This window comes from Neopsephotus bourkii, unplaced genomic scaffold, assembly GCF_033783945.1.
Source record: "Neopsephotus bourkii isolate Nb327-2 ecotype Australia unplaced genomic scaffold, CSIRO-AGI_Nbou_v1 NB_547, whole genome shotgun sequence".
Classification (NCBI taxonomy): domain Eukaryota; kingdom Metazoa; phylum Chordata; class Aves; order Psittaciformes; family Psittacidae; genus Neopsephotus; species Neopsephotus bourkii.
Genome location: NW_026901048.1, coordinates 1194293 through 1218044, shown reverse-complemented (window position 1 = coordinate 1218044; position 23752 = coordinate 1194293). Strand labels below are relative to the sequence as shown.

Below are 23752 nucleotides of genomic sequence, written 5' to 3'. Positions count from 1 at the left end.
TGGTGGCTTACCCTGACTTACAAGTTCCTCATGCAAAGTGATCCTTTTTATTTTGAGTTTTTAGTTGTATTCATTTTGACTTATGCCTGTTGGTTTTATTTGTAGTCTTACAGGAAGAAGTTCCTTATGGGAGGATGCCTATAAACAATAAAAATAGCAACTGCAGGCTAACAGATACATTGCTTCAAACCACTCAGGTAGTGAGGTGGACTGTGAACTGGCTGAAGGAGAGAAGCCAGAGAGTTGTAGTCTATGGGGCAGAGTCTACTTGGAGGCCTGTATCTAGTGGAGTGCCTCAAGGGTCGGTACTGGGACCAGTATTATTTAATATATTCATCAATGATTTAGATGAGGGAATTGAGTGTACTATCAGCAAGTTTGCTGATGACACTAAGCTGGGAGGAGTGGCCGACACGCCAGAAGGCTGTGCTGCCATCCAGCGAGACCTGGACAGGCTGGAGAGCTGGGCGGGGAATAACTTGATGAAATATAACAAGGGAAAGTGTAGAGTCCTGCATCTGGGCAGGAACAACCCCAGGTTCCAGTATAGGCTGGGGAACGACCTGTTAGAGAGCAGTGTAGGGGAGAGGGACCTGGGGGTCCTAGTGGACAACAGGGTGACCATGAGCCGACACTGTGCCCTTGTGGCCAAGAAGGCCAATGGCATCCTGGGGTGTATTAGAAGGGGGGTGGTTAGTAGGTCGAGAGAGGTCCTCCTTCCCCTCTACTCTGCCCTGGTGAGACCGCATCTGGAAGATTGTGTCCAGTTCTGGGCCCCTCAGTTCAAGAAGGACAGGGACCTGCTGGAGAGAGTCCAGCGCAGGGCAGCTAAGATGATTAAGGGAGTGGAGCATCTCCCTTATGAGGAAAGACTGAGGGAGCTGGGTCTCTATAGTTTGGAGGAGATTGAGGGGTGACCTTATTAGTATGTATAAATATATAAAGGGGGAATGGAGCCAGGCTCTTCTCAGTGGCAAACAGTGACAGGACAAGGGGCAATGGGTACAAACTGGAACACAAGAGGTTCCACTTAAACCTGAGAAGAAACTTCTTCTCAGTGAGGGTGACGGAACACTGGAACAGGCTGCCCAGGGGGGTTGTGGAATCTCCTTCTCTGGAGACATTCAAAACCCGCCTGGACACATTCCTGCGTAACCTTATCTAGGTGTTCCTGCTCTGGCAGGGGGATTGGACTAGATGATCTTTTGAGGTCGCTTCCAATCTCTAGCATACTGTGATACGTGAAAATGTTAGGAAGCATAACTGTTTTTAGGGCCTCCTTGGTCCTCACACAGAAATTCTTAAATAGAATTTATGATTTTGGGTTGGAGGAAGTATTACATTGAAAAAAAGCAGATCAAAAATTAGGAATAATAAGTTTCTGAGCAATTATGAGTTGCATTTTGTAGAGGGAGAATTGGATGCATCCAGCTTTGTGGTGAACTTCGGTTATAAGGCATTTACTTGTAGTAAAATTTTTGTGATGTAATTAGTATAGATTGGTTTCTTAATACTTGTAACATTACCTTGGAGAGGTTGTGGCAAATGTTATTAATCTGTTTTTAACATGTTAAAGTGTCTCTAAGTAGCTCAGATTTGGGATTTTTGGAGTGCTTTGGACCTAGCGGTGCCCTTTGTCTGATGGTAATGTGCCAAAAGCGTTTGTCTTGTAATGAGAGGGAGTAGGAGGTGTAGCTAAATAGAGTAAAAAATCAAGTTATAAAAACAGTCTTCATGTCCTGAACATTAACATCATTGCATGTTTTCTGTGGGGTTTTCCAAATCCATCTCAAAATGTGTCTTAAAAAGATAAGCCATAGCTGTATGTTAGGTTCATAGCATGAGAAGTGGAGAACGGTTTAGATCTAGGTTATAATAGTGTTGTTTATGTGAGCAATTTATCATTTGTACACAGAAAAATGGAATCACTTTTTAAATGCAAAATAGACAAAGACCGAACTACTTCCTGGATAAAACCCTGTTTGTATCTGCTGACAGGTATATGTACGTATCTTCTCCTTCCATTCCCAAGCTGTTCTATTCCAAAACTTCACAAAGACACTCTCTGCTGTATTTAGATACTGTCTATTAAACAAATCTCAAATACACATTTCTAAGCAGGACTTTCCTTATTACCTAGTGTGCTTTTGCACAGATAAGCATTGTCCTCTGGAAGTTCCTACTCCCTTTTCCAAGTGTTCCTCTGCAGGACCTTGAGATAATAAATGTTTTTGGTGGTAGCAGGAAGGTCAAATGTGCTTTGCAAAGACAAAAGCGCTGGCAGTTGCTCAGTGAGACAGAAGACTCTGTAACCAACATAAACGCTTGCCTTTGTGTGCTCCTATTGTACTTTGTAGAGAAGTGTATCAAAGCAACACCAGCTCTTTGTGCAGGAGTAGTAGTACACAGTAGGGTGCTAGCTCCTGTGGGATATGGGCAAGGGTTGCCAAGGCATCAGCAGCCCTTTGTGGTGGGGCTGCGTCAGCACACGGGAGCTTTCACACTCACTCAGGGGCAGAGACCTGCTATAGGGTCATCCAAGGTGAAAAATGCTTGAATTTTGCTTGTTTGCTGTATGTGCTTGTGAGGTGGGCTGATGCCAACCTTGTGAAGTTTAACCGTGCCAAGTGCAAGGTCCTACACCTGGGTCAGAGCAATCCCAGGCACAGCTACAGGCTGGGCAGAGAAGAGATTCAGAGCAGCCCTGCGGAGAAGGACTTGGGGGTGTTGGTGAATGAGAAAATGAACATGAGCTGGCCTCAGTGTCTGCTCGCAGCCCAGAAACCAACCGTATCCTGGGCTGCATCAAGAGGAGCATGAGCAGCAGGTCAAAGGAGGTGATCCTGCCCCTCTACTCTGCTCTTGTGAGACCTCACCTGGAGTATTGTGTGCAGTTCTGGTGTCTTCAACATCAAAAGGACATGGAGCTGTTGGAACAAGTCCAGAGGAGGGCCACAAGGATGATCAGGGGACTGGAGCACCTCCTGTAGGAGAACAGGCTGAGAAAGTTGGGGCTGTTCAGCCTGGAGAAGAGAAGGCTGCGTGGAGACCTCATAGCAGCCTTCCAGTATCTGAAGGGGGCCTATAAGGATGCTGGGGATGGACTCTTCATTAGGGACTGTAGTGATAGGACAAGGGGTAACGGGTTCAAGCTTAAACAGGGGAAGTTTAGATTGGATATAAGGAGGAAGTTCTTTACTGTGGGGGTTGTGAGGCACTGATATGGGTTGCCCACGAAGGTTGTGAATGCTCCATCCCTGGCAGTGCTGAAGACCAGGTTGGACAACACCTTAGGTGATATGGTTTAGTGTGAGGTGTCCCTGCCCATGGCAGGAGGTTGGAACCTTATTATCTTAAGGTCCTTTCCAACCCTAACTATTCTATGATACTATTTTTTTGTGTTTCTTAGCAAAATCCAGGAAAAAGTTCTTCCCTATGAAGGTGATGAGGCACTGGCACAGGTTGCCAAGGGAAGCTGTGTTTGCCCCATCGCTGGCAGTGTTCATGGCCAGGTTGGATGGGGCAATCTGGTCTACTGTGAGGTGTCCCTGTCTGTGGCAGTGGATTGGAACTGAATGAGCTCTAAGGTATTTTCCAGCCCAAACTGTTCTGTGATTCTATGGTTGATTCTTGGTAAATACATTATCATTAATGCAAGGAGGTCAGATTTTTCCATCCCTCTGATTTCAGGAAAGTATGCACTGCAGGCACCTGCAGACCCAGTTCAGGAGCTGTGGTGTGCAAACAGCACAGACCCAGGACATGGCACACCCAGTGTGTCTGGAAGGCAGTGGAGCCACTGCAAGTCACCAGGTCTGTAGGTCACTCATATCGTGGCATGGGAACAAGAAGAAGGCTAGACTCAAAAGTCAGAAAGGTGTGCCAGCATGTGGAAGGATCAGAGCATCCTGTGGGCTGAAGTCACTAAAAACATGGCTGAAAACTAAGGTAACCCTTCACCTGTAGCAGCATGGCATTGTGGTTAGCCAGTATGCAAGGAAGATGCTGAATGCACAGCCTGATGTGAAGAAGAGCTGATGTGACAAACCAGTCCTTCAGAAGTGGGAGAATGTATGTTGTGGGTGCTTCTTTGTTTCCTCCTTTTGGTGAAAACAGGGAAAGAGCTATTCTTCTTTCTGAACACACCACAGTGCAAATACCACAGAAAGAAGAACTGTTCCAAACCGCTTGAAAGCAAGAAAAATGTGGATGTTAACCAGCCACAGATAATGTGACATTCTGATACTAGCTGAAGGCTATTGGTATGAAGGTGCTAGCTCCTGGCATACTGGAGAGGCGAGTTTCCTGCAGTGCAGTGCCTCCCTGTAGTTTGTGATGGAGGCAAAAGGCCAGAGCAAATTTTGGCACAGTGTGTGCCAGATACAGTGCCAGAATTACAAAGGAAATGACAAAAAATCTTGTTTGCACTTCTCCTGAATTGTGGTGGTTAAAAATCACCACCCTTCTACCCCCAGCCAGGCAGCTGTACCCCTTGTGGTAGCTGTGCCCATTGTGGTTTTGCTTGAGCTAAGCAGGAAGAGGTCTAATACAACTGAAAACTGAAAACTGCCAACCAGAAACAGTCTTCAAATGCTGGTTCAAAACTTCTATAAATGCAGCTTTAGTTTCTGGAAGACCAAGCAGAAAATCCCTGCCCTAATGAAATGAACAACCAAACCAAACTCCCCAAACCCACCCCTGGATGTTTTACACCAGCAGAACGTAAGTCACTGAAATTGCAGAGCTGCTTGGCTGTGACAGGCAGAGTAACAAGGAGAAATACCTAATGCAAATATGCTGAATTAACTGCATAGCAGGAGCAAACCTTTAGCAAGCCTAGAGGGCACGGGGAGAAGGGAACTGCCTTCCCATTACACAGTGCCTTGTTTTTTTTCCTGGACTGGCATTAAAGTATTGTTCAGCTCTGAATGAAAAGTACATTGAAGTGAAAAAATGTTGCCTCCAAGTTAACCCTGCAGGCAAAGCACACATGCATAGCCTGAGTGAATTGTTCCGAGGAAAGACTTCACCAGTGTTAAGTGGCTGCTTAATGGAAAGACCTGTGTGCTTTGTGTTGGATGTCATGCTGCAGCATGACCGAATATGTCAAATGTATTTTCCAGCTTCATCAGTGCTTATTTCCCCACAAATGCTGTCATGCTATTAACCACTTTTCCAGGAAATGTGTAAATGGAAATAAAAATACTGCAGAGAAAAAAATGAAGTGCAGACTTTGTGTACACCATAACGTGATTTTTGGCAGTACCTGCATTCCTGTTGTGCTTTATTTAAGCTTTGGTTGAAAGGGACTCTAAGGAATTTGTTTGCATAGTGTTGGCATGACGCTTTTCTCCCACCCCCCCCCAGATTCCTCATGCATGACAGACATAGATGCAGTAATGCAACAAATGAAAGATTTGGCAGGTCACTGTACAAGGTGTCATGCTGACAGTGTCTGATAGAGAGAGGGGCTGGGAGGTCTCCTGTCTCCTTCCTGCTTGGGGAGAAAGCCAAGTCTGTCTAAGCACATTATCCATGATGCTAATAGGGCTGAGTTTGCTCTTGTGATACCCAACTTGCTCAGACCATAAAGGGCTAATCTTTATGGAGTGGGCTGAGCCTGGCAGGCAATGAACTGAGCTATCTTCTGTACATTCTGTGATGAGGAACTTAGGTAACACGAAATGTTTAGCCAGGAGTAGAATAGGCGTCTCTTTAAGCAAGATAGAACAAAGGGTGTTGGCCTAGGCCCTGTTGAACCAAATTCTGGTAAAACATTGGTAAAAGAGGAATGTTATTCATGAGTTCCAGGAAATGATTTACATATATATAGGACTTTCCTGGGAAATTTAATGAATATGTATGTATCACTGTCATACAATGCCTGCTTTTGAGAGCTCCAGGTGGAAGGATCTCCATGTCTCCAGCTCTGCAATAAGGAATGCCTGCTTTTTAAGATTCCAGTGCGAGTCTTAGAGAGTTTTATTTGCTGACTTTTATGGAATCACTTTGTGGCATAAAGGACAGGCTGAAGGTCTGGTGTTGTAGGAGTGCATACGTCTTCTCCCAGGTGACAGATGATAAAGTTCCAGTTACTCAACCCCAGGCAGGGCTCTAGCACCAGCAGGTTCATCCCTTGTTGGGTCTTTACCTGGCAAGGGTTGTCTCTGCAGCCAGCACAGCCCAGGGACCAGTCACCCATTTTAATATGCTGGGTAGGATGGGGAGAGAGTCTTCTTGGTCCTTCCTGTGTCTCTTAGCCCAGTCATGAGATGCTGTGCTGTCAGGGGTCCTCTGAGATGTTGGGACATCCATGCAGGGAAGCCACCTGCTACAGAGGGGGTGCAAAGGTGGTGACTGTTGTGCCTATCTGCTGCCTTCAGGCCTTGCTCAAGAAATCAGTGGCAATTTACTGGGGGCTGGGGAAGACAAAAAAGTTGACTTCAAGAGTTTGAGCTGCTCAGTACTGATTTATTTACACCAAGGTAAGTCAGAAGGTACTTCCTAAAACTGGAGGTTAAACACATAGGGAACTACCATGAGAGGCTATCAGGGGGAGTGCGTTGTGTGCTGCGTAAGTCACATGGAAGAAATCTCATCATACACAAGAGGCATCATGTGCACACATGATGAGGGGAGAAACAAGACTGCCGTAGAACTGAAAGTGAGCAAAGCTCTCCTTCAAGGAGGTCTCACGGTCATGCACACACAGCAGATGTGGAGCTGCACAGCTTCCCCTGCTTGCACATCATCCAGCCCAGCTCTCAGATTGCCTCCTCTCACCCATCTTAAAAAGAATCTTTGTTATTGAGTAGTAAAGGTCCCTTTTAACCCACAGCACAACTTACTCTACTAAGTAACATCAATACACTTTAAAAGTACTTGTTGCATGTCAAATTCTGTTACAAAGTGTGTTGGGTGTCATTCTGCCAATACCATGGTTAATGCTGGATTAACCCTGTGGTGCATGATGTGTGGCTGCTCACTCAGCTCAGGTTTTGGGCTAATGCATTCCTCATGTATGCTGAGAGTAGCATTGTCAGGTTAAAGCAAGGGCATCATGTATGCTGGACACAAGGGACAGGGGAATGGAAGATCCATCATTCCCTGCAGCATGGTGGCAGCAGCAGGCAGCTTAGGATAAAACTCTTGGGAGGCCATAGAAATGGCATAGAGCACATGTCCAGGGTGGAAGGTAGACACAGGTCAGCTTACCCAAAAAAGCCTCTGGAACTGGTAGCCACACTTCTGGGGTTCTCCTGCTTCCAGCCACCAGCTGGGCATGAGGACAGGGACAGGAGGACCACAGTCTCTGGTAGCTCTTCTGCTTGTGCATGAGTGCGAGTGAAGTGAATGTGTGAGTTGGGGAATTAATTACAAAACTAATTAATTAAACTAGCCTGATACCAGGGGGTTGATTTGATTGTTGGTTTTTACCTTAGTTGTTCTTTAACTCGTGAGCTCCTCAGATGAAGTCTGATTCTCATGGGGCATTTTCCAGTAAATCTCAGTGCAGGAAAAGTAGCACTGCTGACAGGATGTTGAGAAGTAACAGAAGATGAGCGCAGGCTTCGTGAAACCTCTTGTGACAAATCTTTGCACAAAGCCAGCATGTGACCACAGATGGATGTGAAACCACTTTCTTATTACTTTCCTTTGGGTCTGATGTGCTTGGCATGAGCCACATATAGGAGGATCTGGGACCCTTGGCCCCAGTTGTGAGCTCCCTGTTGCACACTGGACTTCACGTTTGGGTGTCTCCCAGCCTTACCCCCAGCACCAATTTGTGTCTGATGAGCCAGCTGAGCAGACCCACTCCACTGTGTGCAGCGCCCCTGCCATGGGAAGGACAAGAGATACATAGGCATGGGCAGGGTACAGTTCTCTCCTTGTACCAGCTGTAGCCACTTAGGTTTTGATGAGATGTGAACCTGACCCTTAGCTACATTTCTAAGGGCTGTGAATAATTCCCCCAGCTCAGCTCCTTTCTCCTCTGACTTCTATAGTTACAAGGACTTCCCTTTCATCTGAGTCATTCCTTTTTACTTGAGTCATTCCAAGCTGTGGAAAAGAGGCATGGTCTGGGTGAGAGGGGTCTTCCATCAGATCAGTGGAGACACTGGGATAAACCAGTATCATATGCAGAAGTCCTTCTCTGTGTCTGAAATGAAACCCTGAGTTTGTTACTCTGCCTTTTGAAAGGGCTGGTGGGACCACAGCTTTGGAGAGAGGCCCCCAGGCACCCTCCTACCAAGCAGCTACCCCTGACCTGCACACCAGTGAGCTTACAGTGGACCCTCTGTTCATGAACCACCTGCTTTTTGCCACTCAAGACACCAGGGTTCGTATAACTAATAGTACAAAGGCAGTGTACTGGGGAAGGTGGCTCTGCTCATTTGCAGTGGTGTTTGAAGTTGTGTCGTGGAGTGGTTTCAAATGGTACAAAGGACAGGTGGGAACGCCTGCATGTGGTTTGTGCCAGCACAGAGTAGAATAAGCTAGTTTCTGCTTGCAATGTCCCTGCAAAATACAACGGTAAACCACATAATTTATACTCCGTTCTCTGCAGAGAAAGCAAAAATGTATTCAGGAAGAGGTGGGGTTTTTTTAAAGACTCCTGAGTCTTTATCAAAATTGTGTTTACTGTAATGCATGTTAAATAGGTGAATATTAATTTCATCTGATTTCTTCCATTGCCTCCCTGGAAATAATTTTATTCTTACTGTGTGGAAAAAGGCATTACAGGTTTGGACTTTCTGGCTGTTGAGGAGTTTTGCTCTTGGCCTTGCTGTGGCTAAGAGAGGAGTGCTTTGCAGCTGACTGCCTGTCTTCCCCCAGTGCCACCTCATGGATCAGGAGAAGCCGCATGTGAAGGGGGCCACAGCCACCAGCCATAAGCAGATGCTCAGGCCTTGTGGTGGCTGCGACGGGAGGCGATGGGCACACTTGGGCCAGCGCTGGGTGATGGTGATGCTCTTGCTGAGCTCCAGGAGCTCCTGTTTTGATTTCACTGGTGAGATATTTACAGGTTTTTTTTGACCGACTTAAACAGTGGGTGAAGGGAATGAGCTGATGCTGGTGGTTTTGGTGGTGGTTTCTCAGAGGGACAAAGCGCAGTTACAGCTTGATGCACTGGAATCTGTGGGGAAAAAAGCACTTGCAGGGTCTGGTTGCTCAGACAGTGTCACCCCAGCTCTGAACAGAGCTTTAACAGACTGTTTAAATCCCTCAGGTGCTGCTGATGAGCCTTTTCCTGCATTATCTCCCATAATGACTGCATTTCAGCTTCCCATCTCCCTTCTTCCCCAGCAGACTCCCAACCTAGTCTGGCCAGCCGGTGGGATGTCAAGTATTTCCTCTTCTAAAAAGCATTGGTTGAACTACAACTTTTTGCAAACCTCAATTTCTGCAGCCCATTGCAATGTTTGGTTTGGGTTTTTGTTCGGTTTGGTTTTTTGGTTGTTTTGTTTGGTTTTTTGGGGTTGTTTTTTTTTAATTGAAAGAAAAATGTGCAAAAAAAAAAAAAAAAAGATAAAAAGGAAAGCATGTACAATGCAGGCAGGGGTCAGCCAGGCAGCCCCGTCATAAAGCAGTGATAGCTGCAGTTAGACTTTGGAGCTGTTGGAAGCCAAAGGAGTTATTCAGGGCAGGGCTTACTGTTATCCCAGCAGTACTATTGGTAAAAAGGCTCTGCTTAATATGTCATAAATCCCAGCCTGTTGACAAAGCTGGTAAATGTCAGTTTAACCCCAGCTTCTCGCTGGTGGCAAGCAGGAAGGGAAGTGCCATCAGAACTTTATGTGGGAGGCTTTGAACTTGCGTTGCTCCTGTCAGGCAGCAGTTCAGATCCCTCTGTGCTCTGTGCACGCTCTGTGCACTGTGCTGGGAAACAACAATCACTGTCCTGGTGTCGCAGCTTCTCTATGCAATATGGAAGTGTATCCAAGCCTGCCAGTGACTCACACAGGGCATGAGTGATTAAATATTTGGGGCATGTTGATGAAGAAATAGCAAACATTAGTTTCTCATGGAGCAAAATGAATGTGCGTATAATAAGGACTCAGTTAATTTTATAATAGCTGGGCTATGAGGCTTGTGACAAGCACTTAGGGAACCAGCCTAATTTTTATAGACACCCTCCATGTGAGGTATATTGATTAATCCAGAAATGAAAACCCAAATGCATCCTTAAGAAGGAGCAGGGAGCATGCCTGCTGGAGATGCACAACAGGATTAAAAGCAAAATTACTATCCCATCCTGCTGCCTCCTTATCTGGGCTCAATAGAAGTGGAGGAGGACAGTCAGGGCTGGGGTTCCCACCCCACATCACAATGCCATGGCACAGGGTGCTGACCTGCAGGGAGCCACCCTGTGGTGCGGGTGGGTCTAGTAGTTGCTAAGCAAAACCAGTTGTTGCTGGCTTTGGCTGAGAGCATCCTGGTTTGCCCCCTGCACCAGCAGGTTGGGGCAGGGGCTGTTCTGGGCACCCCTTTCCCTTTCACCCCAATGCAACCTGCTTGCCATCGCCTAAGGGTGGTTGTGAAAGCAAGCAGATCAGCACAACCCCTTCATCTGAAGCCTCTTCCTTAAGAAAAGGGAAAAGCTCAGAGTGAAGGACCCTACAGTGCTATTCATCTAGTCTGGCCTATAATCTGGGAAGTATGCTTTTCCTTTAGGGAAAAATGGTGGGGAAATGTCTATCCCCATGAACACACATCACTCAGAGCTGTTATCCGCCAGACGATAACCTCAGTACACAGAGTTAAGGGAATAAGACAATATACATGCAATCAGTTTTTTTCAAAGACAAATAGCAGTCTGTGATTTAATTTGGGGGGCAGGTCGAAATAAAACTGCGCAATATCTATAACCATACTGAAAGGGCACAGCTCCTGACCTCCCCTTCTAGTTACCTCCCACCACTGCACTCGCTTACTGCTGGCTGCCAATAACAGCCTCCAAGAAAGAGAAACTTTAGTTTCATCTTCCCCAGAGTCTCTTTGTGCAGGGCTCCAGACAACAAGGAAGAAGGCACTGGCAGAGTCTGCTCACCAGAAGGTTGGTTCTCTTAAAGCATGGGAATAGTAAAAACCTGATAGCCTGGGGAGAGTGGGATAGTAGTGCAAGATTTTGTGGCTGTTGTGGTTTGGGGTTTTTAATTTTTTTATTTATTTTTTTCTGCCCAGGACATTTTTTAAAGCCAAAAATATGGCAAATCCTACTTGGGGAAAGGGGGTGGATTAAAAAAAGCTAGGCAAAAAAGCTGGATTATGGAGAGGTTATTTCTTCCGTGCTTCCTTCTGCTTCCAGGATTGTGTACCTGCATTAAAGGACTCTGCTGGTACTTTGTTCTCTGTTTAAACTGGATTCTTTCTTGTCTACATGGACGCTTAAGGTGAAATTCCTCTTAGCAAGGCTGTTTTGTTGCATGTGTTTCCTGGTGGGCTCTGAGGATGTGCTGGACGTAGCTGCTGTCCTGCCAGAACCCTGCTTGTCACTCGCTTTTATATGTTGCTACCTCCTCTCCCTATGTATTTGCTGTCCTTTCCAATGGGATGTGCTACTGGTGACAAGAGCAGCTTAATGTTGTGATCCTTCATTAATGTTCGCAACCATGAGAGAAAAAAGGATGTCAGTAATGCTCAGGATACTCTATACTGTGCCTTTCTCAAGGTGTAGAAAGCAGATTTACAGTGTGTTGGTGACATTGCTGTGGGTCGGCAGAGGGAAGCCATACCTTGCTTCCCTCTGTCTCTTCCCAATATCTTCCTGTGGGGAGAGACACGTCTTCCAATGCCTCTTCCCAATGTCTCCCTCCGAACACATACCTGATACAGTGCCTTTGCCTGCATCCACACCGGGTGCACAGGCTGGTGTGTGCTGCCTGCTGAGCCAGGAGTGGGATTTCTGGAGGAGCACGCATTACCCCGAAGTGTGGAGAGGGAAGGAGACCCCCCCTTCCCAGCACTGTTCACTCAGTTCTGGTTTCTATTCTGCCTTCTGAGCTCAGGAGCTGGTGGGGAGGAGCCAGACCACCCAGCGGTGGTGCTGCCTTTGCCAAGGAAGTCTCAACAAATGTGAGCAGACAGGGGCCTGGAGTTTTCCTTCCTCTTTCTTCTACCAGTGCATAACTAGAAGAACTTGGCCTCAGGGCAAAACGTAGTTGTAATTGTTACCTGCGAATGTTTTGTGTTGTTTTGTCCTTGGGTGGGAGAACAGGAGCACAGAGCTTTTTGCTCTGATTTTTTTCTTTAGACCTCAGGCTTCTTGGTTTTCAGGGTTTACTTGCTTGCTTACTCACAGGAAGGCAAAGACTGGGTTTCAGACTTGGGGCATTGCATTGAGTTTCTGCCTTTCTGGCTCTCTATGACAAGAAACTGGAGATACTCGTTTTCTACAGTATCTTTTTTGCATGGAGCCTGGCTTCGTTATGAGGAAGTGAGAGAACATGGCTGCTTCCTGCGTGCTTGCTATTCATGCCACACCAGTCTTGTGCAAAATATGACAAGTTCAATGACTGAAATGCCCGGGTCACTGACTTTACCCTTGGTTCACTGCCCAGCCCTGCTTGGCACAAGGGAAATTGGTGAACTGTGTCTATGCACTAGTGAAGCCTTTCTGGGATGGAGTGGGGAACATCAGTGGCTTGATGCTATTTTGAAGGCTGGATAAAATGGCATAAAATGCAAAACCCTTGAGAAGATGTAAATGTGTGTAAGATAGGGTCACGCTTTGCCACACATCCAGTGGCAGCAAGGCAGCTGGCAAAAGGCTCCCTGCTGAAGAGTGATGGCAACCAGCTCGGTTGGGGGACCAAACTGAGGGCTGTTGTTTTACTAACTGCCCCATTCCCCTCCTGTCTCTTTCAGAAGTGCAACTAGGAATGGCTGTCCCAACCGTTGTGACGATCCAGCCACAGTACGGCATGGCCGTGCCCACTGCCTCGAGAAACATGTGGCAGACAGGGTTGATGGACTGCTGCTCGGACTGCGGCGTGTGTGAGTGCTCCCATCTCTCAGCAGTCAGCAGTGACATGCTGCAGTCGGTCCCATGCCCTCTCGGGATGCTTGTCTCACCCCAGCCGCTCGGGTCGGTGGTGTGACAGCTACAGTTGTGTAGCCTGGTCCTCTCAGTTCCCCTCCCGATGGCAGTGGTGCTGGGCAGGCAGGCAGAGCCTCACATGCTGCTGTGTTTCTTTCCCTGCCAGTCTGCTGTGGGTTATTCTGCTTCCCGTGCCTGGCGTGCCAACTCGCTGGGGACATGAATGAGTGCTGCCTATGTGGGACCAGCGTGGCCATGAGGACCCTCTACCGTACCAGATACAACATCCCGGTCAGTGGTTAACCTGCCCCTCACTGTGCTGTGGGGCTGGAATATGAGATACACCAAAGGCCCCCCTCTCTGCACATGAGGGATGAGCATAGGGTTGCAGCAATCTCCACTCACTGTTTTTTTTGCCACTCCTTTATCCTGCATGGTGCCAGGAGCACAGGACAGGGGCTGGACCACCCTCGGGTGCACTGATCCCTGGGATGGTGTCCAACAACACTCCCTAATCATTAATCGGGCACAGCTCCTTCCCAGCACCCTTCACTGGGGGCACAAGTCCTGCCTTCAGCTGCCGCTGACCACAGTTGATGCTTCCCCACGCTATCCCCAATCTTTGAAAGATGGGAAAGATTTGGGAGAATTGTGGGCAGACCAAAGGACAGATTAAGCCAGCTGCACATATAAACATCTGTAATTGGATGCAGAAGAAAGGTGGACATTCACTTAAATTACAAAAGTGAAATGGTTTCTTCCCAGCTGGGGGTTTGTGCCATTCCCAGATGAGCCATGCTGGGCCAAAACCAGTGTGTCCAAAAATCTATCCTCTGTGTGTGTTCCCTCCCAGTTTTAAAACTCAGAAGCCAAAAGATAATTAGCTATCTGCAACCTGCAGAAAGGGCTCTTTCCTTCCTTTCCACTGCATGTGGGTTCTCCAGCACTGGTTTTTAGTATCTGATACTCAGGACACTGCAGCCAGCCAGGAAACAAAGGGCACACAACCTGGAGCGTGCTAAATCTCTTCTTGGCCGAAATGTGCCTTTTAGGAAGCCTTCACCCCTAACCAATTTCTTCCTGACAGGGGTCCATTTGCTCTGACTGTTGTGTCAGTATGTGGTGCCTCATGTGCTCTGTTTGCCAAATGAAGAGAGACATCAACCGGAGGAAGGAGCTGGGCATATTCTGGTAAGCGGGGTATGCTGGTTCTGGTTTGTAGAGCCACTGCCTCACGCAGCCATGCGGCTTCACAGAGTCTCTCCTGCCAATGCCTGACATGTAACGCAGGGTCACTGCAGTAGGGAAATGGCCATGGGTGGGTAACAACAGAGACTTGCCCCTCAGCACAGTATTGTTGGGAAACTTGTGCAGGAAGGGGTGGGGAAGACTAAGGACATACACACAGTGTGGTGGGGCATGGCCCCACTCCCTGATCCTCGTCTCCCATCCCATTGCAGATGCTGCCATCCTCACTGCATCCTGCAGAGCTGCTGCAGGCAGGAGTCACCGCATTCTTGGCTGTTGGGAAATGCACCATGGAGAGGTTGCCTTGACTGTGCTTGATTTCCCTTTCCCCAGGTAGCAGCAGCAATAAAGAGCAGTTTGTCTTCCTGGCTGTGTGTGTGTGTGTCACTCTTGCACCACCTGAGAGCACGCATCCTTCTCTGCTCTGCCTGTCTTGGCAGCCCCTGGTGCAGCTGAGATTTCCTTGTCCCTGCTGCGGAGACGGATTTTCACTGTGTTTTGTTAATTACTCCGCTTTTAGAAAGGATGTTCAATGCATAGGAGGAGTCAGTGTTGGATGAGCAACACACTCATCCAAGCTGTAAAACTTGGCAAAGTGGCTTCTGTCCAGGGGCAGAGCTGGGACTTCTGGCAGATGAGTGATGGCTGCAGGCCACTGACTGATGAGGTGCCCCTGCTGCGGTGGCCCCAGTGGCCATCCAGGGCTGCTAGCCAGGCTGAACATAAAGCTGCCTGGCCCCACTCCATCTCCTGGGTTGCAGAGACACGTTCCTCTATGGACCCTGAGCAGGAAATTCCACCTGTCTGTGGAGATGACCAAAAGTTTAGAGCAGCTTCCAGACAAGGAATAAGTAAATGCACTTCCCTGGCAGTGTTCAAGGCCAGGTAGGAGGGGGCTTTGAGCAACCTGGTCTAGTGGAAGGTGTCCCTGCCTGTGGCAGGGGGTTGGAACTGTATGAGGTTAGAGGTGGCTTCCAACCCAAACCATTCGTTTATTCTGTGGCTCTGTGACAGAAAACCTGGTTGTGTCGTGGGTTGGCCAATTCCTCTCCATGGGCAAACCCTGCCGCCTCCTGGCCACAGCCAGGCACAGCACACCCGCCTGCTGTTGGCGATAGATAGGCTGTCCAAAAGGCAAAAGTTACACCCACCTCTCTCTCCATTGCTCTCTGAGAGATGCTAAAGGATTTTTGATCCCTACAAATCTTCCCCCATCTTCACTGACTACGGAAAACATGGTATTTTTTCTCCCTTTACCTTCGTCTTTACCACAAACCTTGTGAAGGACAGGTGTTTTATCAGTGCTGTGGGTGGTTCTGCGTCATGGTGTGCCTAAACCCCAGATAGCCCAGAGAGTCCTATGGATGATCCCTGGAAACGCAGTAGACTGCATTTTTAGCCTGAGAGGTGAAGGCTAGTGGAGAGGGGGAGAGAAGAAACACCATGCTGCTGCTTCATCCCTCCATAGCATGGCTTGATTTTGTGGCTGTACCTCGAGGCAACAGCTGTTATCACCCAGTTATGGTCAGTTCTTGCTAATGCTCAGGCTTAACAAAGAAAAGGCGCTGCAACTCTAGCAGCAGAATGATTAAGGCAGTGCAGGAGCCTGAATGCAAACTGTCCTCTACCAACAGCAGTATGTCCCATTAGGGCTCTGGGGCTGCAGGAGCCTGTCAGAAGTGGCATCAAGCTTGCAGCAAGCTGCCTTCAGCAGGGAAGCTGAAATTGCGCAAAGCAGCAGCTAAGCCGGTGTCTGATCTGTTAGTCAGAGGGAGAGGAGGTCATTCACCAGGGAGCACCCAGAGCATATAAAGGATGAGGACCAGGAAAAAGATATGCATCTCCTGAGACAAAGGCGGCTCATCCGGTATGTATGGCTTGGCTTTGCTTTGCAAGAGCTGCGATGCAAAACTATGGAAACTGCTCACGGCTGAAGTGGTGTTGCTGGGAAAGGGGAAAGGGTGGAAATGGAGGTGAGATTTTCAACCTGGAAAGCTACTTCAAAGCTAAACTAGAGTATGCTGGGTGCTGCTGACAGGCATCTCAACAGAAGCGGCAGCAGAGGTAAAGGATAGAAGCTTTTGCACTGTATCATTCATTTGTGCACATATGTTTATGACCTTTGTTATGGGTGAAATGTGCCTGCATGCACCTCAGGATCATGCTGTGGAGCTGTAGAGCTGGGGGCACTGAAGGTGATGTGCAGGGCCTGGGCAACCTCTCAGCAGAGGAGCATGCAGTGGAGGCTTCTCCAGGCTGCTGCCTGCTCATACCACAGCCTCCATTCATGCAGAGGGATGGTGCGCTCAGACTTGAGGAAAGGAAAAGCCAGCCCTTCCTGCAAAGGGCACAGTGTGTGTGTAGCAGTGAACATCACTTGGCTGCACTGAACATCACTGTGCTGCTATTAATCTTGCTGTGTGGTGGCGGGTGAGTGCCTTCTTTGGCACAGGAGGCTGGTGGGATCCTGTTCATAAACCTTCCCAGGCTGCTGCTCCCACACACGCTTCTCCCTGTGGTCCCTGAAGTCCTGCCTGCTGCTAGGCATCCCTTTCCCTGCATGGGACCCATATGCTGTCCCTGCCTGGCATCCCCATGGATGGGGCCTGTGGTCTGTCCCCTTCCCTGCCCTTCGTGGCTCCTGCCTCTTCTTAAATCACCCTGTGACAAGGCTCCCCATGGGGCTGCCATTTTGGCATTCTGTGGGGTGTTACATTGGCTACAGAGGTGATGGGAATTACCTGGGGACTTTTGCATGAATAAGCAGGGACAGCAAACTGGGGCAGAGGTGGGAGATGTCCAGTGACATTTGATGGGTGCCATGGCCCCCACTGCACCCCTGAGTGGTGGGGCTGCCTGTGCTCACCCCAGAGGTGTCTACCAACAGCCAGGAGATGTGCTCCAGAGAAAGCACAGCAGCATTTTTTACTGCTCAACAGCCCTGTTCTGTAACAGCAAGAAAACACCCTTGTCTTTTAAACCTCTGGTGGAGGCCAGTGGTGGAGAGAATCCCTCAGGGTAGTGGTCCCCCCTTAATGGCCTCTCATCACCTAATGAGAGCAGATACTGGTGTCTCAGATAGTGTCAGCCCAGCCATGTTTCACTGCCTGCAGGAAGCAGAAAAAAGTCAGTCATGAGCAAATCACTTTGAGAGTTTTTACAAGCCTTCTTCTGTCTTACAGCATAATCCAATGTCTCTTTTCCTCTCTATGTACTACCAGGGAACAAGGGTTGGCCATATGGCAACAGGCTGTTTCTGACAGCAGAGATGTGTCCAGGCTAGTCTGTAAATTATGGAGAGCTGCTGGCAGATCCCCCAACCCCTTTGCCACCTGTTGACAATAGTCAATATAGTCAATACAAATGCAATCTGTATCTCTACAGTGTCAGATGCAGGTATTGCATTCTATGGCATCATCTGAGTTCTGGGCATAGTTCCACCATATTCCTGGAGAATCGCCTTTAATACTCAAATTCTGTGTAGATGTGTAATTCTAACAAGGTAGATTTAGATTAGATACTAGGAAGAAATTCTTTACTGTGAGGATGCTGAGACATTGGAAGAGGTTGCCCAAGGAAGCTGTGGATGCCTCATTCCTGGCAGTGTTCAAGGCCAGGTAGGACGGGGCTTTGAGCAACCTGGTCTAGCGGAAGGTGTCCCTATCTGTGGCAGGGGGTTGGAACTGGGTGAGCTTTGAGGTCCCTTCCAACACAAACCAGTCTGTGATTCTACAGTCTACTGTGAAAATAATGCCGTTCGCTTTAGAGTGCTTTTAAAGACTTTACAGGAATTAATGCCATCATACTTCACTTCAAAATGTAAAAGCCTCCCCTGTTTTTCTTCTTGCTCCTCCTAGCACCTCGAAACTCAGGTGCTCCCTTGTCACACAAGGGCAGGGAGCTCCAGGGCAGGGAGGGGAAGGCTGCTTGACAGGCACCCCCTGGACACTGTCACCCAGACAGGCAGCAGTGCTGCCTGCGTAGGCAGGAGAAACATGTCAAAGCTGGGCAGGAGAAGGCAGGACACAAACTGTACAAGGGTTCTCTGTTGAACACACATAATGTCCACCATAGAAATGCCCATGGGTTATGCAGTGATGTGATGGTGGGTGAGAAGCTCTCCAGGGAGCTGCCCTAGGACCCCTCCTGGGCAGAGGAGCAGCAGCCTGCAGTTATGGGGTTTAAAGCTCTGGCTGCTTTCCTGCTGATCATTTCTTTGCTGAGGATGAATGGCTGTGTGCTAGAAGGAAGAGGAAGCCCTTGCAGCTGTAAAAGCGTGTGAGCATCTCATTCACATGCTGCTTACCAGAGTGGTGCTCAGCATGGGCACAGGGCTGGGAATATATCTGCATGGGACTTCCTATTATTATAGAGGAGCATCCTCTATTATTGTTGTTGTTGTTGTTATTATTAAAGCTCCAAAGCTGAAATGAGAATGGCAAAGGGTGGTGCTGTGCTTTGCAGGGGGTGGTGGTAGGCAAGAGGCCACAGGTGGAGATAGAGGTGGAGATGGAGTTGTTATATGAATCAGGTGGGTTTATGGATTGTGCTGCAGATCAGGAGCTCTGCATTCACTGGGAAAGGACAGGCAGTAGAGGGGTTCCAGGGGCCCAAGAAAGAGGAGGACAAAGATGAGGCACTGGCAGGTAAAAAAGTGATAGGAACTGGTCACTGGGCTTAGGATGATGGAAAGGGACAAGGAGAATCCACTGCCTTGAAGCCTGCTGAGGAAGCAAGTGAAGAAGGAAGGGAGAGGAAGGCAAACAGGCTGAGATGCTTGGTGACTAAAGCAAAGACAAAGGTGAATACTGAGAACCTGGGAAAGCTAGGACTGAGCTGTAGTAGTTTTGGAACACTGAAAGCATAAAAACACTAACACTATTTTAAGCAGATAATGGTGAAAGATGAACTGCGGACGAGAAGACAGGATCAAAGTGTTGAATCACTGAGGTTCTGAAGCAGAAGGATCTCCATCTTTACAGAGGCATTTTACTTGCATAGGCAGGGGGATGTGGTGCTGCTGCCTTTAGTGGGGAGCTGGTTTTGTGGAGGGCTTTGCTGCAAAGGACAGCGGCAGCTCCTGGCCATGGGGCCCCCTTGAAAACCTGTGCTGCCCTCTCAGTCTTTGAATGCAGCAGCCTGAATCCACTTCAGAAACACCAGTGGCATCTTTCTCTGATGGCTTTTCCTTCCAGACCACAAACTGCCTAGAGGGACCCGACTCTGTGCTAGCAATGGCCTCTCAGCAAGTGATCACAGTCCAGCCACAGTGTTCAATGGCCCCACGGGCAGGCGAGTGGCAGTCAGGGCTGATGGACTGCTGCTCCGACTGCAACGTGTGTGAGTACATATGTACCCCTTGCTTCTGGTGTTGGCTCACAGTGTGTTTCTGGTGTTTTCTCCACTCACTCTGCAGCATCACCTCTGTTGCAAACCCCACTTTTGTGGGTGCCAGTAGTAAAGCAGCTTTCATCTGAGGTCAAGAGCCATGGCTCCCCGACCAGCTTTATCGCCTTTCCTCTTTCTTTGCACCCCTCAGCCAAGCCCATGTCTTGCTGTCCACAGGTCTTTGTGGAACCTTCTGCTTCCCCTGCCTGGGGTGCCAAGTGGCTGAGGACATGGATGAGTGCTGCATGTGTGGCCCCAGCATGGCCATGAGGACACTCTATCGCACCAGATACAACATCCCGGTCAGTGACCCAGGCATGCCCTGCTGGCAGTGACAGTCACAAGCTGGGTGCTGGGGTGTGGGCTCAGGGGAGGATAAGGTGGAGTCCAAGGGGAAGAGCAGTGGTGGGAAGTTGCATGGGCAGCATCAAGCCAGAGACACATCTGCATCACTACTGTGAGCTTCTGGTTATCCTATTGAACATCACTTCATCCCAATCCTTGCTGGGCATGAGCAGTGCGCTGCAGGGCTGAAGGGCGATGTCCAAGAGTGTTGGTGATGAAAAATAGGGACACTTAAAAGCTGATGTGGGAAGGGGTTATTCAATGTCCCTTGCTCCACAGGGCTCCCTTCTGGGTGACTTTGCCTCCACTGTGTTCTGCCCCACGTGTGCTCTCTGCCAGCTGAAGAGAGACATCAACCAGAGGAAGGAGCTGGGCATATTCTCGTAAGGTGTGTGTGCTGGTGCTGGTTTATAAAGTCACTGCTGCACAGAACCAAATGTGTTCCCAGAGTCTCTTCTAGAGACACCTGAGTTAAGACACAGGGTTGCTGTGATGTCAAAACAGCAATGACCAAGTGAAAGGGTGACCTGACCCTCAGCAAAATGTTGCTGAGAATCTCTTGAGGATGGGGGATCTGCTAAGGGCTCATCACCTGGGTCTAACCAGCAGGGCTGGGACACACACACAGTGTAGCAAGGCATGGCCCTACTCCCTAACTCTCCCATCTCATCCCACTGCAGGTGTCGCTGTCCCCACTACGCCCCGCAGAGCTGCTGTGGGCAGGAGTCTCCAGTGCCTTGGGCTGTTGGGAAATGCACCATGGAGGGGTTGTCTTGATTGTGATTAATTCCCCCTTTGCTGGGCAACACCATCAATAAACAGCAGAGTTTGTCTTCCTGCCTGTGTGTAACGAGTATTTATTTCTCTGCATCCTCCTGCAGCACCAGAAGAGAGCATTTTACTTTTGTATGCTGTGTGGTCAGAGCAATGCTGAGGTTATCAGAGAAAGGAGACTTTCCCTTGCAGCCCTACACTGGGATAAAACCAGACCACAGATTTCAATGAGAAAATATAAAGCAAAAGCCTGCTGTGGACAGCTCAGCTGCTCTGTAGACACCAGAGCATGCAGAGCTGGTGCAGCATCACCCTGTGCTCAGAGGCCTGAGAGCATTGAACGCATCCCTATTTCTGCCTGGACCATCTGAGCAGCAATGGGGGGAGTGATGGTGATGGAGTGGGGATAGCAGTCCCATTCACTTTCCTCTCCGCAAACCTTGCTAGGAGTCCATGGTGTTGGAGCAGGGTTCTTGGTGTGGTGAGACACCCACAGCTGTAGGTGTTGGGTGTAATATACTGTGGTGGAAGAGCTGGGAGTATCTGAACCTTGCTGGGGCTTGGGTGTGCATTATCCATTACCTGTCACGGTGAAGAATGGTGAAGAGGTAACTCAGGCTGGGGTTGATCTGCGGTTTTCGCTGCTGCAAATCCCATTGTGCAATTCCCCTGGTGTGAAGAGGCTGTGCCCCTGTTGACAGTGTGTACATGTGCATTTGCACATTTGAAACACGATGTGCACAGAGAAGCAGAAGAAACTGGTTGTTGCAAGGTGACAGCCTGAGCAGGGAGCAGAAAAGCGTGCGTGTTGCTGTGGGTCAAGGTGTTGCCATGCTGGCTTGTGTGTGGCCCACAGGCCTGCTGGGTCACCTCTCCTCAATCCTGGCTGCTGGTCCCAAATCCCCATCGCTCACAGTCTGCTAGGCATGGGGTCTGTGCCTCCCCCTGTGGCACAGGCAGCTGTGTGATTTGGGGTGGCAGGGTCAGTGACAGCCCTGCTGCTCCAGAGCTCATGGGTGAGCTGAGAGCTCCCAGGATCAAGGTCTTCAAAACCAGCCAACCATGAGTGCTGGGGTTGCCCTTTTCCAGTGACAGGTGAGCCCTGCGCCCCCATCTCCCCTGCCACCATAATGGTTGTTATGGGGTCCCCCTAAAGTCATTCCTGCTTGGGGCCCTTCTATCCCTTGGCCCATCCTGGCAGGGGCTGCTGGCCCCCCATGGCTTTGCCCATCCCTATTCATGGTATCTCTTCTCCAGGTCTGTTTTTCTCCCAACACATACTTGGGACCAGAGCTCTGCCCCCTGCAGGGACCTGAATCCTCACAGGTCTCTTGTTGTAGAATCATAGACAGGCTTGGGTTGGAAACGACCTCAAGATCAGCTGGTTCCAATCCTCTTGTCATGCACGGGGATGCCTCACACTAGACCATGCTGCCTAAGACCCCATTCAACCTGACCTTGAACACTGACAGGGATGGAGCATTTACCACTTCTCTGAGCAACCTGTTCCAGTGCCTCACCAACCTCATGGTGAAGAATTTCTTCACGATAGCTAAGTTTACCCTCTTTCAGTTTAAACCTGTTACCCCTTCTCCTATCGCTACAGTCCCTAATGAAGAGTCCCTCCCTAGCACCCTTGTAGGCCCCCCTCAGGTACTGAAAGGCTGCTATGAGGTCTCCATGCAGCCTTCTCTTCCTCTTTGTTCCTGCAGGCAATGCTGTGGCAGTGCAGTGAGGAGCCAGGAGCAGCCAGCTCTGAGGCTTGGTGCGGGCACCAGTGCCCACCTCATCCAAGGGGTCTTAGAGGTGCAGAAACTGCAGGTGATGCCCAGTGAATGCCCAAAGCAGCTGCTGGCAAGAATGGGTCTTGGGGTCATGCTGCAGGAGAGGTGCTGTGCCACAGGGGCAGGAGGGTGGTGGTACTGCACCCACAGCAGAGCCCAGTGGGGTGAGCATGCCAGGGCTGTGTCTGTCTGTTCCACAGAAAAACTGCTGTGGGTGGTGGTATTCGTTGTTGCTGCACACATGGCTGGGGGGCATCCTGAGGGCTGCTGGGGCTGTGTGGGGCGGCAGCAGGTCTGTGTCACCACATGGGGGGTCTCCCCCTGGGTGTCACAAGGAGCTATACCCCTGGGCATGTTTCTCCTTCTCTGGGGGTAGTTTCTCAGCACAGGGGCTGTGGGGTGAGCATGACTGCTCCAGGCAGCAGGGTGATGGCAGCCCAGGGCTTGTGACCCTATGGGAGCCCCACGCAAGGCTGATTAGGGTGTGCTGCGTCACTGCCACAACCTGCAGGGGTGACACAAGGGTGTGAGGATTGCAATACCAGGTTTGTAGGATGCTGTAGTACACCACGACACAGAAACTTCGTTTCTGTGAATTTCTTTGTTACAAGTTATGACTAACAAGGCAAGTACATACGCATGATCACTTACCTACAGGCACACCTATATGTGGTTTTGAGGTGTTACCAGCACAGTACTCGCCAAACCGCTGCCAACAGCCAGAACGACAGAGAAGTCTCCTCACAGACCATCCATGTCAGAAGTGAGTCAGGCACCCCTAGCACGGGTCCGCCTGGGCACGAATGCGCCTGACCCAGCACCCTCCCGCCCGGGACAGCCGGGTCCTCCCTCACTCGGCTCCTGCGCGGACAGCGGCTCCCGCCAGAACCGACCCGGGACTCCCGTGGGGACCCCCGCGGCCCCCCTCCCACGGCTCCCAGCCCACCGGAGAACACTCCCCGGCGGCACCGATCGCTCCCTTCCTCCCCTCCGCCACCGGCTGAGGCGGAGCTGGCCGGCCCCGCCTACCTCCGTCCCGCCAATCGCCGCCGCGCCGGGCTCCGGCCCCACCGACGCCCGACCCGCGCTATGGGTCAATGCATCCCGGGGGAAGCCTGGGATGGCGATGTCGAAAGGTGGCGGTTCCGTGTGCAGAGGTGCTGCCCTCTGG

The 23752-nt window shown here is 49.7% G+C and overlaps 2 protein-coding genes across 5 annotated transcripts; both read left to right on the top strand.

The window, feature by feature from the left end:
- Window positions 1-10912: 10912 nt before the first annotated feature.
- Window positions 10913-14658, top strand: LOC133210999 (placenta-specific gene 8 protein-like). Of its 2 annotated transcripts, XM_061350970.1 has the most exons (5): window positions 10914-11059; window positions 12871-12999; window positions 13209-13333; window positions 14130-14233; window positions 14503-14658. In XM_061350970.1, coding segments are annotated over exons 2-5 (345 nt in total). In that variant the 5' UTR covers window positions 10914-11059; window positions 12871-12884; the 3' UTR covers window positions 14504-14658. The 2 variants fall into 2 exon arrangements, with proteins under 2 accessions (XP_061206953.1, XP_061206954.1); XM_061350969.1 differs by lacking the exon at window positions 14503-14658 and having other exon boundaries at window positions 10913-11059; window positions 14130-14237.
- A 947-nt stretch (window positions 14659-15605) lies between these two features.
- Window positions 15606-20861, top strand: LOC133210998 (placenta-specific gene 8 protein-like). Of its 3 annotated transcripts, XM_061350968.1 has the most exons (5): window positions 15606-16157; window positions 19486-19630; window positions 19856-19980; window positions 20303-20411; window positions 20704-20861. In XM_061350968.1, exons 2-4 carry the CDS (start codon window positions 19525-19527, stop codon window positions 20408-20410), a joined length of 339 nt encoding a protein of 112 aa, XP_061206952.1. In that variant the 5' UTR covers window positions 15606-16157; window positions 19486-19524; the 3' UTR covers window position 20411; window positions 20704-20861. The 3 variants fall into 3 exon arrangements, with proteins under 3 accessions (XP_061206952.1, XP_061206951.1, XP_061206950.1); XM_061350966.1 differs by lacking the exon at window positions 15606-16157 and having other exon boundaries at window positions 18325-19630; XM_061350967.1 differs by lacking the exons at window positions 15606-16157; window positions 20704-20861 and having other exon boundaries at window positions 18324-19630; window positions 20303-20670.
- The last annotated feature ends 2891 nt before the right edge of the window (window positions 20862-23752 follow it).

Excerpts from the sequence above, each read along its gene's own strand:
- LOC133210999 (XM_061350969.1), top strand. The coding sequence starts at position 12,885 with ATGGCTGTCCCAACCGTTGTGACGATCCAGCCACAGTACGGCATGGCC. Across the intron at positions 13,000-13,208 it reads CTGCTCGGACTGCGGCGTGT|TCTGCTGTGGGTTATTCTGC; the intron begins GTGAGTGCTCCC and ends TTTCCCTGCCAG. Across the intron at positions 13,334-14,129 it reads GTACCAGATACAACATCCCG|GGGTCCATTTGCTCTGACTG; the intron begins GTCAGTGGTTAA and ends TCTTCCTGACAG.
- LOC133210998 (XM_061350966.1), top strand. The coding sequence starts at position 19,420 with ATGCAGCAGCCTGAATCCACTTCAGAAACACCAGTGGCATCTTTCTCT. Across the intron at positions 19,631-19,855 it reads CTGCTCCGACTGCAACGTGT|GTCTTTGTGGAACCTTCTGC; the intron begins GTGAGTACATAT and ends TGCTGTCCACAG. Across the intron at positions 19,981-20,302 it reads GCACCAGATACAACATCCCG|GGCTCCCTTCTGGGTGACTT; the intron begins GTCAGTGACCCA and ends CTTGCTCCACAG.